This window comes from Perissodus microlepis, chromosome 3, assembly GCF_051167445.1.
Source record: "Perissodus microlepis isolate ML-2025 ecotype Zambia chromosome 3, ASM5116744v1, whole genome shotgun sequence".
NCBI lineage: Eukaryota > Metazoa > Chordata > Actinopteri > Cichliformes > Cichlidae > Perissodus > Perissodus microlepis.
Window position 1 is genome coordinate 2080187 of NC_140463.1, and position 13337 is coordinate 2093523.

General features: G+C 43.3%; 1 protein-coding gene across 1 annotated transcript in view; it reads left to right on the plus strand.

Moving 5' to 3' along the window:
• Window positions 1-10902, plus strand: part of LOC146389395 (alpha-2-macroglobulin-like) — a 30721-nt gene extending 19819 nt beyond the window's left edge. Inside the window, exons 25-37 of the mRNA XM_084909960.1 lie at window positions 1912-2088; window positions 2339-2414; window positions 3886-4042; window positions 4621-4695; window positions 8233-8395; window positions 8466-8653; window positions 9162-9374; window positions 9871-9995; window positions 10106-10196; window positions 10284-10352; window positions 10433-10538; window positions 10684-10728; window positions 10836-10902. Coding sequence (XP_084766086.1) covers window positions 1912-2088; window positions 2339-2414; window positions 3886-4042; window positions 4621-4695; window positions 8233-8395; window positions 8466-8653; window positions 9162-9374; window positions 9871-9995; window positions 10106-10196; window positions 10284-10352; window positions 10433-10538; window positions 10684-10721 — 1478 coding nt within the window. The 3' untranslated portion in view covers window positions 10722-10728; window positions 10836-10902. The remainder of the gene's footprint in view (window positions 1-1911; window positions 2089-2338; window positions 2415-3885; window positions 4043-4620; window positions 4696-8232; window positions 8396-8465; window positions 8654-9161; window positions 9375-9870; window positions 9996-10105; window positions 10197-10283; window positions 10353-10432; window positions 10539-10683; window positions 10729-10835) is intronic.
• Window positions 10903-13337: the final 2435 nt, after the last annotated feature.

Sequence of the window (13337 nt, forward strand, 5' to 3'; positions counted from 1 at the left end):
GCGCTAGCAAACACTCTCTGCTTGCGCGTGAAAAAATAAAATAAAAAACACCCCTTCCCTATTGGTGTTGGAGTTTACCATGTCAGCCCATCAAAAAATGATATGGCAACATGTGACGCTTGGTTATTTAGGGAGAACGGCATTTTTAGTAGTGACGGAAAGCCAGCGAAAGAGAGAGAGAGAGCGAGTTTTCATATGTCAGACATTAGTGACGTTTAGCGTGTTTGGAGGCTGTAGTTAGTGTGTTGTGTAGTTATTGTTTTGTATTGTGTGTCAGTTATACTGCTGAATGTCACATTTGCTCCAAAAACGCCGTCAAAGGCAGATTCCAGTGTAAACGCTGTTCCCACATGGAAAACTGGACTGATGCACCTCCTGCTGTCAGACCTGGTTTAGGCCTGTGCTGTTCTCCTCTGTCTTATACTGAACACAAATAATTTGTGTGCCTTCGTATTTGATGCAGAACTGATTGTTCTGTAAATAGATTTAAATGGTTATATGCCTGGGCTGCATTTTTAGATAAATAGTACCATATAACTTTGTTGTTTGCAAAATTTGTGCATAATTTTATTCTATCTATTTGCATTTCAAGTTATGAAAATGATTCATTAAACATGTTTGTGGGTTTTACAGTAAAAAATGTAACTTTTTCTACTCGGATTTTGACATTTTTGTCTGGATTTAGATCAATTGTGCTAATATAGTATACCAAAATGAAAAAATAACTCAAATTTCAGATATTTGAAGCTGTGCTGAAAGTAACGATACCAAACAAGGCAAGATAAACACTTTTTAAAGGTGAGATATAGAGGTAAAATCAAAAGTAGTCAAAAACGGCCAATTATACCCTGACCCCAGAAGGTTAAATGCCCAAGTTTTAGATTTAAGGCACAAACTGATAGCTGGACATTCTCCTGGTAGAGAGTTCTTCCCTCCAGGTCGTGGCGAGCTCCTGAAACAGCAGAGGCATGATTTAACAGTGGGCACCAGCTGCCTTAACCAGACTCCTCCGTCACTAACCACCTGAACCCAATGCCCCACCCCTCCCCTGCAGCTGAGCCGCAGACAAACCTACGCCACACAGCCCCAGAGCATCACACTGCTACCACCACTGTTGGTATGATGTTCTTTCTATGAAATGATGCGTCACTTTTAAGCCAAATGCAACAAAACTCAAAACTTTTTCTCTTCAGTCCATATAATATTCTCCCAAATATCTTGTGGAGCATGGAGATGTTTTTTGGGCAAATGTGAGATAAGCTTTTGTGTTCTTTTTGGTCAGCAGTGGTTTTGTCCATGAATGCTGTTTTTGCCCCGTCTCCTTTGTATTGTTGAATCGTAAACTCTGACCTTTACAGAGGAAGGCAAGGCCTTCAGTTCTGGGTGTTGTTGGGATTCGTGTGACTTTTTCGGTGAGTCGTCGATGTTCTAATGGAGTAATTTCTGCCACATCTTTTCTAGTTTTCTCAGTTTGTGGATAATGGGTTCCAACATGGTGCACTGGCGTTCCAAAGCTGTAGAAATTGTTTTTAACCCTGTCCAAACTGATAGATCTCAAGACTTCTCGCCTATTTTTGAATTTCTTTTGGTCATGGCAACGACGTGTTTCTTTTTGACGTCTTTTAGCCTGCTTCCCTTTGTCAAACAGATTGTACTTGAGTGATTTCTTGATCCAGCAGGTCTGGCCTTAATCAGGCCTGGGTCTGGTTGGTGAAATGAAACTCAGTCTTCCCAGAAATATTTGGTTAATCTCAGTCAATCTTTGATTTTCAGTTTGGATGTTTTGTCGCTCAGCAAATGAAATCATCATTTAAAATTGCATATTGAAGTATTCAGGTTATCTCTGCCCAATAATACAAAGTTGTTTTACGCTAGTTTTGTTAGTTTTAGTGAATCAGTGTTTTTGATCAGGTGACATCCTCGGCCGGGCTCTGAAGAACCTGGATGGATTGCTGCAGATGCCGTATGGATGTGGGGAGCAGAACATGGCTCTCCTGGCCCCCAACATCTACATCCTCCACTACCTGAAAGGCACACAGCAGCTCACCGCAGCCATCATGGAAAAAGCTACTAACTTCCTCACCAGTGGCAAGTTTTTATTGTTTCCTCTAAGAAGGAAATCATTTGAATCACTTCAACACACACGGTTCAAGAAACAAGCCGACATGAGGCAGAACATTAGCCACAGGTTTTGGTCAAATGTGTCATTTTCCTCATCTGTCAGCAAGAGTCATTGAATTTCCCAAATCTTGATGTACACATGCAGATCCATAAACAAATGGAGTCCAATCATCACCATAGCAACAATGTCTCGATCATGGTGTCCCTGTTGTTACAGGATACCAAAGACAGCTCAACTACAAAAGTGCTGACGGTGCTTACACCACATTTGGAACAGGACCAGGAAACACTTGGTGAGAACATCACTGATCAAACATGTCATAAACCAGAGAGGTTACACTGGTTTTTAAATATCCCACCAAACAGAAGACGTTTCTTGAAGTTTGACTACCCATTAATAACATAAACATGTCTACCTCTAATACTTAAAATAATTCTCCATTTAATCCCTTGACTAAGCTAACATTAACAATACCTTTTGGTTAATACTGTGTAATTCAGTAGGTAGGAAGGAGCATTAGAGCCGGGTAAAAAATGTTATTGATCATTATTAGAATAAAGTTGAATTTTAAAGATTAAAGTTGTTTTACTTTAAGAAAAAGTCTAAATACTATTTCAATAATAAAGTCTTAATACTGTTTTGTGAAAAAAGTCAAATTCAAATCTAAGAAAACAGTTGAAATGATTACAGTTGTTGCTTCAAACGACTGCTATACCCTGTATAAAATGCCTTGAGTAGATGTAGTGAAATAAATCAGTCGTCTTGTGATACAGCATAGATCCTCTTTATTCCACGAGCGTGGAACCATCGGTATCCTTGCATCTGTACATTAGCAGCCATTTCCTTTTATACAAATCTAACCACATGCAGCTTTCTGCACCACTTTCTGCTTTTCAGTGTACTTATACTTACTGCCACGCTGTTTTTATTGCTACAAGTGACATCAGTTCCTTCCTTTTGTCATGGTCCTGGGCCATGTTGGCCCAGTATTCTTAGTTTTTGTGTGTTTTGTATTTTGTTCTTTTATTTATGCATTGGTTCATAGGTTGTTCAGTTAAGATGTTCCTTATTTGGCTACCCTTTGTGTGCCCCTCTGTATCTGTGAACCCCCGTTTCCCCTCCTTGTGTTTTATTCCATGTTTTCCCCAGCCCGTTATGTCCGTGCTCTCTCTCCTCCTGTCTGAACCTCTGTACTTCCTGTTTGACTTTGACAGTCTCCCGGCAGTGTTGCGTTTACTCCTGCCATGTCTTGTTATGATTATCAGTATCACCTTTGTTCCCTGTGTGCTCCCACTTACCTCGTTAATCCTCTGTGTATTTATGTCTGTGTCTCCCTCAGTTCAGTGTCGCCTTCTCCCTCATTCATGGCCGTGTGTTTCTCTGTGTAATATGTTATAGTTTCCAGTTTAGTTTGTATGGTTTTCCTGTCCAGCAATAAAGCTGTGTTTTGAATTCATTCCTGCCTCCGTGAGCTTGCGTTTGGGTCCTCATCCTGCCTGCACACAGCCGCAACATGACACCTTGTTACTAAAACTGAGTCTGAAGTACGATTTCACTAATTCAGAGGATAAAGCAACCGTGGCAGTTTGTCCTGAAATAACTCGCCCACATTTTGGCTTTTGTCTCAAAATACATTTTCAAATGTAATCTTGAAATTTCAAGTTTATTTTCACAATGGTCAGTATTTCTTTCTCTTAATGTGACCTCACAGCCAAACATTTCCATCGTTGTAAGACGTGTAAGTGTTGTTTTCTTTTTGTCAGGCTGACTGCGTTTGTGGTAAGAAGTTTTGCCAAAGCTCAGTCTTTCATCTTTATTGATCCCAGAAAGATCGAAGAGTCTAAGACCTGGCTGCAACATAAACAACAAGAAAATGGCTGTTTTGAAAAGTCTGGGAAACTCTTCAACAACGGAATGAAGGTAACCTGCAGTTCTTCGCTGTTAGACTGTGGAAACAGCCTCCAGTCTGGATTTAACAAATTTTATTAATAATGTCATGCATACATGGAAAACACTGTACTAAATACTGTAATAGCTCACACCAGTATATTCTATTATTTTATTTAAGAAATAATTTCCATTCATCTTGCTCCATTCACACCAGCACTGCCTTCTATGTAGCATTCACACATATTTATAGAAAATACAAAGTATCCACTAGAGACCAATTTGGGATTAGTATCTTGCCCACAAATATTTGGCATGCAGGCTGGAGCAGCTGGGAATCAAACCACCAACCTTCTGATTAGTAGATGACTACACAAACTGTTTATAAGGTTGGGGAAACCCGAGGTGAAGAAACATCCATCTCACTGGAAATACAATGTCCAGATGAACAAAATCAACTTCCTGTCCTTCTCTTTAGCTGGATGTTTGAACATGCATCAAGACATTCATGATACTAAAACCACATGCAGCTGAAAATCATTTTCATGACTTCATTTCCCTGAATGTTGGTGCATTGATGATAAAGTGTCTATGATGTCTTCTGTTGACAGGGTGGTGTATCTGATGAAGTGACTCTCAGTGCGTACGTTACTGCTGCCTTCTTGGAAATGAATACATCCCAACATGTGAGTAGACTCAAAGAATATCAAGGTATTCAACAAAAAAAGGAGTACAGTTTGTGCTGCTGAGCCATGGAGTTAGGTTTAACCAGCAGTCTAGCACCCTGCTGGTATGTGCTGGATTGTCTCAGGGGCATCTTTACACAGCCTGCAATTCAATTCAATTCAATTCAATTTTATTTATATAGCGCCAAATCACAACAAAAGTCGCCTCAAGGCGCTTCATACCTGGGGTCTTGCCTGGTGTGTTAGACCCCAGCCTCTATGGATCTTGTCCTCAGAGCTTGTTCTTGTGCTGCCATGATTAGTGCCTCCGTGCTGTCTTTCAGTCCAGCTTTCATCTACTTCCTCTATCTGCCAGTGGTAACATACTGTGCAGGGGCCTGTCCTTCCATGATGGTTCCTCGCCTTCCTCCTCTTTCTTGAGTTTCTGCTGCCTGAGGTATTCACTGAGCACGCGATCAGTTGGGGCCATCTTCCTCGTACTCGTGAATATTCGTTGTTTCATCTTGGAATGTGGTGCTGACACTCACCAGTCCCTGGCCTCCTTCCTTCCATTTAGCATGCAGGACTTGGCGTGAAACCCTCCATGCATGGTTAGGAACTTTCTTGTCTTGATGTCAGTGGCTTCTATCTCCTTTTGCCAGCTTATTATCCCAGCAGGGTACCTGATGACGGGCAGGGTGTAGGTTTTGATAGGCTGGATCCTGTTCTAACATTCAGCTGACTCCTCAGGATTTAACTGACCCTCTGCAGGGATTTGGTTGTAGCAGCTTTCCCAGCAGCCTCTTTGGGGTTCCTATTTGCCTGTTGGAGTACTTGTAGCTGTCCTCTATGTCTGCAATTTTGCCTTCTAGTAGTTCGATTCCCTCAGTTCTGACTCTTTGTTATCATCCGACTACATTTCTCCAGTCCAAATGACATTCCAATGTCGTTGCTGTATATCCTGGTAGTGTGGATCAGTGAATCGATGTCTCGTTCACTCTTGGCATACAGCTTGATGACATCCACGTACAGGAGATGGCTGACAACTGCTCTATTCTGTAGTCAGTATCCGTAGGGACAGAGCATCTCCTTGATAGATGGTGATTGTGCTATGGGCTTGAAGTTGGCCTCTAGTGTTGTATGCCACATCCCCATTGAGTTCTTGATGAAGGCTCTTAAAGTCCTGTTGATCTTGTACAGGTCTAGGCATTCCAGGATCCAGCTGTGGGGCATTAAGTCATAGACCCTCTTGTAATCAATCCAGGCAGTCTCGGCTGATTGTTACAAGTAGCTGGTGTTTTGCACCTCTGTTATTCTTGCCAATGAGTGGGGCACAGGAACATGTGTCTGTTCATCTTAGCCACTATGATGCCTGACAGGAGCTTCCATGTGGTACTGAGGCAGGTTATTGGTCAGTAGTTGGATGGGACCGATGGGACCGATTCCTTCAGGACTGTCCGCCCTACAGTTAGCCATTCTGGGTGTCTCTCGTCAACTAACAGCTGGTTCATTTGTGCTGCCAGATGCTCATGGAGTGCAGTCAGCTTCTTCCACCAGTAGACGTGAGCCATGCTAGTGTATGGCAAGGTGCTGGCCAAGGCTGTTAGTCGTTGCTTGGCAGTTTCCATGGACAGCTTGCTATACTTCTTCTTGGGCACCGTCTTTGTCACACCTTTCTGCAGCTCCGATAGTTGGCTAACCTCCCTCCTTGATCTCAGCCTCTAGTCTCCTTCTCCTTGTGGCTGTTCAACCTGTAGCCAAGCATCTCTCTGATCACTGCTGCTGTACTGTAGATCAGCTTGTTAGTCTCGATAATCGTGGCTGTAGGTATCGCATTTACATCATCTAGCAGATCTTCACATCTTGGTAACCAGCTACGGGGAATCCAGGTTTCAAGTTTTGCCATGATCCTATCTTTCAGGTCAGTTCCTCTCGCACTATAGCACTTGGGGCTTGGTACAAATCTCGGGTGGAGGTGATGACATCTCCCCCCTGACCTGTCGTCCTGGCTCCCCCTTGCCGTAGCATTTGTGTTGCACCTCGTCAATCTCTAGCTGTGAGAGCAATACCCTTCTTTCGAATGTTGGAACACTGAGTTATTAGTTGTTTCGCCGTCAATGTGGATGCTGGGTATCGAAGATTCCATAGGTCCCTCATCCTATTCATGTAACCCCTTCCGCCAGGGTTACTTGTATAGTAGCATTCCAACAACGCCCTATTTTCATCTCTTGCCCACCAATGCCTTCTTGTTCCAATAGTTGATCCGGGCGAGGTCCGAGCTGGTATGCATATATAAATACATACACAAAAGTGTATAAACCAACAATCTAATATACAATCTAATATATATATTACATATACCCCAAAAAGTTGATTCTGTTCATCTGGACGTTTTCAGTGGGAGAAATGTTTCGTCACTCATCCAAGTGACGTCTTCAGTCTCAGCTGACTGCAGGTTTCAATCTTATAAACAGTACATTGCATAATGACTGAAACCAGCTCACTGAAGGAACAATGGGCTGGGAGGTCAGTTCCTTAATCGTAATTATGCAAATTCTCATGACCATTGATCAACAACCACTGATCAAAGACCACTGATCAAGGACCACTGATCAATGTCCATGAGTCCCATTCACAGAGAGTTGGGGAATGGCTGCAATCACAGCAATGTAAGATGGTGACAGATGTACCCTTAGGCCCCCTCCTCGATTCAGAGATGGTCTTTCCTTTTTCACGTAAATGGCCTCCTTGACCCTACACTCAAACCAGCGTTCCTCCCTGTCCAGGATGTTACATCCTCATCATTGAAAGAGTGTCCACTGGCCTGTAGGTGTGAATAGACTGCAGAGTCCTGGCCTGACGAGGTGGCTCTTCTCTGTTGTGCTATCCTCTTAGCCAGAGGTTGTTCGATTTCCCCGATGTATAGATCCTGTAAATCCTCCTGGAACTTAACACCGTACACTATGTTACTCTGTTTGTGTCGGGGTGGACCAGTGTTTAGAAAAAAATGTGCCTCAGCTGTTCTGATACTTCTGACACATACGGGATCACTACAGGTTTTCAGTTAGGCAGCGGTTGTCCTTCTCTCCTGGATCGGCTGTCGCTTAGGTTTACGGTACACATCAGCTTTAAATGTCCCCCATTACTGATGGAAATCTCAGTCTAAGAAGACGAACCTGACACTTTTCATATCCTCCCTGGTGAATTTAATGTGTCGTTCCACCGAGTTAATGTGATCCGTGAATTGTGGAACGTCCTGAGATTTGATTTTCACCCAGGTGTCATCCACATACCTGAACTCTCACCAGCAAGAACTTGTATCACCACCCAACCTGTACAGTGTTTTTTCAATATGTTTTTCATATTGTAAATACTACTAGAAGATTGCTGCACTCTTTGCTTGATCTGTACTTTCCTCTAATTGCTGTGTTTTCTATTATCACACTGATGTTTTGAGTGACTGAATCAGGAACTCTGCCTCCTATTCTTCTCACACTGGGCTTAATGAAAGAAGATTTCTGTTTGTCCATTAAAGTTCTTTGTTGTGATCTTTTAAAGGATCCTGTGATGAACAAGAGCCTGGCTTGTCTCAAGGAGTCTCTCGGTGACCTGAGCAACACCTACACTACAGCTCTGCTGGCCTATGTGTTCACTCTGGCAGGAGACGTGGAGACCCGCGCTCACCTTCTGCAGCACTTAGACACAGTTGCAGTGAGGGAAGGTGAGTCGTCCTTTAGCAGGACATCATTCAGGCTTTATTAGCATCACTGTGACTGTTATTGTGTTTGTAGGAGGTTTCCTCTACTGGTCTCAGACAGCAGCAGAAACATCAGCCTCCCTGTCAGTGGAGATCAGTTCTTATGTGCTGTTGGCCAAACTCAGCGCCTCCCCGACTGCTGAGGATCTGGGATATGCCTCTGGTATTATCAGGTGGCTGACTGGGCAGCAGAACTATTACGGAGGCTTCTCCTCCACTCAGGTACGACACCACCCGAACAGCATGAAGCTCATCTTTGAGTTCATATACAGTCTTAGACAAAATCAGGGACAGAAGAAATAATACTGAAGCTTTCAGTTTTCTATCAGATATGTAAAACAGATTTGTTTTAGCCAGACAGAGAAGTTTTTATTCTTTAGTTAGAATATTACATTTAAGTTTTGTCTAAAAATTCATTGTTTTAACAGAATAGCAATGTTACCTCAGACCTCTGTACCAACTACACGTAACAGCCTGTAAATAACAGATCACCTGCGAGTTTATACCTTTAATTTCTATACTTTGATAATTCTCAGTTAAAGATATTTGAACCTGTTTAACGTTTATTTAACCAGGAAGTGAAATTTAGGAAACTTGAGATTAAGGATCTCTTTTGTGAGAGGGTCTCAAAGTGACACAGGCCGTTTTAACTTAATGTCTATTCCACTTAAGCCCATGAAATATGGAGACATATGCTGTGTGTGTTAACCACAATGACTCCATCCTGTAGGACACGGTGGTGGCTCTTCAGGCTCTGGCTCTCTACTCCACTCTGGTGTTCAGTCCTGAAGGTTGGAGCACAGTGACAGTTCAGGCTCCCAGCAGTCAGCTGACGTTTGATGTAAATCAGGGCAACAAACTGCTCTACCAGGAGGAGGCGCTGCAGGACATGTCAGGAAAATACAGCCTGGAGGTGAAGGGCACTGCATGTGCTTCAGTGCAGGTCAGTGACAGCATCATGTGACAAGCTCCTGGTTGATGTCAGAGAAAGGGTTTCTTCTCTTTCTTTTTACTTATACAACTTTAGAGAGCATTAGCATTTTCACATGTAATAAAGCTCATCTTGCACATGTATTTTCATACACAATAAAGACATTAGACCTGGCAGTAATAACTGTAGAGAGTACAATGCTATTTTAAACTAAATTGGAGAACTGAGCAAAAATAAATGAACTTTCTGTCTGTATCAGAATCAGGGAAACTGTTAATCCCAGAGGGAAACTGAGTTGTCATAGCAGCAAATATACAACAAACATCAAGCACTCGTATAAAATGAGTGTAGATATAACAGAGATACTCATATTAAGATGTATATAGACATATAGGTATGAATATAAAAGTATGTGTGCAAATATGTGTCATGGTGTAGAACAGTGACAGCAGGATGCATTGAGGTGTGATTAGTTCTGTTCCACATGTGACCCAAGTGTGTTTCCCAGATTTCTGCCACCTACAACATCCCAACACCTGCTGATGTCACCACTCTCAGTGTGAAAGTCCAGCTAGAGGTCAACACCGCCAGTGAATCTGCTAGACCCAAATTCACTGTGCAAATACAATCACTGTAAGTATGTGACAGGTTAGAGGAGTGCTCTTTACCAGTGTGGAGGAACTGCTGGTAGATGAAAAGCAAGTGTGCACACAGGTCAGTATAATCACACTGTTCAAACACAGGTACAGTGGAAAGGAGGAAACTACAAACATGGTGATCCTGGACATCAAAATGCTCTCTGGATTTTCCCCAGACCCCGAGTCTTTGAAGAGTGTGAGTAATTAGACAGATTCTACCAACGAGTGCATCTCATGTGATAATTGTGAGGATAATAATAAAAATGATGTCATCTCCTCACAGCTCAAACGTGGCTCCCTGGTGAGTCGTGTTGAGCAAAAGGAGGATCATGTTCTGGTGTACTTAGAGGAGGTAAGTGAAAGTCACCGTGAGGACACCAGATGATGATCTTTGGTACAAACTGTGTCTGCGATTGTTTCTGTCTCGTCCAGTTATCAAAGGACACACCCATCAACCACAGCTTAGAGATCATCCAGGAGCTCCCAGTGGACAACCTGAAGCCAGCCGTGGTCAAGATCTATGACTACTACCAACCAGGTCCAAGTCTAACTAAGCTTTACTCCAACAGTACACTGACACACTTCAGAGGATTCATCAGACTGAACAGTTCATACAAGCTGATGTTTCCATCAGTGACACAGAGAAATGACACTTTCATGTTTTTCTACCATGTTTCTGTCAGGTGACCAGGCTGAGACCCAATACATGTTTGTCTCGTGAGCTGCAGGTAAGAAGCTGTAATAACACACAAGGACACCTTTCACACACGTTCATGTTCACAGCATCAATGAAAAGGACTTTGAGCTTTTACTAACTTTATTCTTCGTCTCACAGTTTGAAGAAGGTGTGGCTGGTCCTGAGGTTTAAACCTGCATTTGAATAAAGATACTTTTTCTGCTCACATGTGTGTATGCGTGTGTGTTAACAGCTCCAGTATTATTAATGCTTCTTTAACAACATGCTTCATTATTAATAATAGGCGGAATGGAAAATATAGTGCTGTGAATGCACCGCTGAGACTGGCCTTATGCCACATTTCTGTCTTTGTGCAGGTTTAGACAAAAACAAAATGGTGCAAGTGGGCAAAACATTAAAAAAGCTAAACGTGCTCTTGGGAGACATTCAGTGACAGCTGGCAAGTGACGTCCACGGAAATAGAAGACAGCAACATAATGCTCGTGTGTGTGTGTGTGTGTGTACGTGTGTACGTGTGTGTGTGTGTGTGTGTGCGTGTGTACGTGTGTGTGTGTGTGTGTGTGTACGTGCGTGTGCGTGTACGTGTGTGTGTGTGTGTGTGTGTACGTGTACGTGTGTGTGTGTGTGTGTGTGTACGTGCGTGTGCGTGTACGTGTGTGTGTGTGTGTGTGTGTGTGTGTGTGTGTACGTGTACGTGTGTGTACGTGTACGTGTGTGTGTGTGTGTGTGTGTGTGTACGTGTACGTGTGTGTGTGTGTGTGTGTGTGTGTGTGTGTGTACGTGTACGTGTGTACGTGTGTGTGTGTGTGTGTACGTGTGTACGTGTGTACGTGTGTGTGTACGTGTGTGTGTGTGTACGTGTGTACGTGTGTGTGTGTGTGTGTGTGTACGTGTGTACGTGTGTGTGTGTGTGTGTGTGTGTGTACGTGTGTACGTGTGTGTGTGTGTGTGTGTGTGTGTGTACGTGTGTGTGTGTGTACGTGTGTGTGTGTGTGTGTGCGTGGGTACGTGTGTACGTGTGTGTGTGTGTACGTGTGTGTGTGCGTGTGTGTGTACACGTGTGTGTGTACGTGTGTGTGTGTGTACGTGTGTGCGTGCGTGTGTGCGTACGTGTGTGTGTGTGTGTACACGTGTGTGTGTGCGTGTGCGTGTGTGTGTGTGTACACGTGTGTGTGTGCGTGTGTGTACGTGTGTGTGTGTGCACGTGTGTGTGTGCACGTGTGTGTGTACACGTGTGTGTGTGTGCGTGTGTGTGTGTGTACACGTGTGTGTGTGTGTGCGTGTGCGTGCGTGTGCGTGTACGTGTGTGTGTGTGCACGTGTGTGTGTACACGTGTGTGTGTGCGTGTGTGTGTGTGTGTACACGTGTGTGTGTGCGTGTGCGTGCGTGTACGTGTGTGTGTGCACGTGTGTGTGTGCACGTGTGTGTGTACACGTGTGTGTGTGCGTGTGCGTGTGTGTGTGTGTACACGTGTGTGTGTGCGTGTGCGTGCGTGTGTGTGTGCACGTGTGTGTGTGCACGTGTGTGTGTACATGTGTGTGTGTGTGTGTGTGTACATGTGTGTGTGTGTGTGTGCACGTGTGTGTGTGTACATGTGTGTGTGTGTGTGTACGTGTGTGTGTGTGTGTGTGTGTGTACGTGTGTGTGTGTGTGTGTGTACATGTGTGTGTGTGTTTGTGTTTGTACGTGTGTGCGTGTGTGTGTGTACATGTGTGTATAGGTGTGTGTGTGTGTGTGTACGTGTGTGTGTGTGTGTACACGTGTGTGTGTGTGTGTGTACGTGTGTGTGTGTGTGTGTGTACGTGTGTGTGTGTGTGTGTGTACGTGTGTGTGTGTTTTTAATTCCTGCTGTCCGCCTTGGGAATAAACTTTTCCTGATGATACCTGTTGCATCTCTGTGTCATGTGTTTCTGATTTACTTAACCCCTCCTTGTATTTAAAAGAACCATCCCTAGTATGACATTCTGGCGCATCAGCTGTAGTCTGCTATGTTGAAGTTGCCTCGTTCTAATGTTTTCTCTGAGGCTGCTGTAAATGTGAATATATTTACTGTGGGTTTTGCTTAAAAAAGCTTTACGTTGTGAAAAACTGAAATCTGGAAATTAGAATTGTTGTGCCTTTTTTTGTGGATCTTTTTACATATATTCCTTTTGAAAATACTAAAATTTGTATATTTATTTATTTTAGTTTGTCTGATAGCATTTATTTATAAAATAAATCGGACATTTCAAACAGTTACTCGCTACTTACTCAGTACTTGAGTAGCCTTTTCACCAAGTACTTTTTTACTCTTACTCGAGTAACTTTTTTGACGACTACTTTTCACTTTTACTTGAGTAATAATATTTTAAAGTAATGATACTCTTACTTGAGTACAATTTTTGGATACTCGACCCACCTCTGGTTGGTGTGCCGTCTCAGTCGAATCGGAACGCCAGATCTTCTCCCTCTGCGTCGGCGTTTGCGGCCTCCAGGGCCAGAGAACCAAGGCGTCTCAGGTGAGATGAATGGGGGGTCTGCAAACGGAGGGTCCGTGTTGCAAAACTTGAACTCCGGAAAGTGATGAGAAAGTCCGTCTTTTATGTCCAGTAAGGTTTGTCGCTCGTACACAAGGAGACGTGCTACTCGTGAAAAAATAAA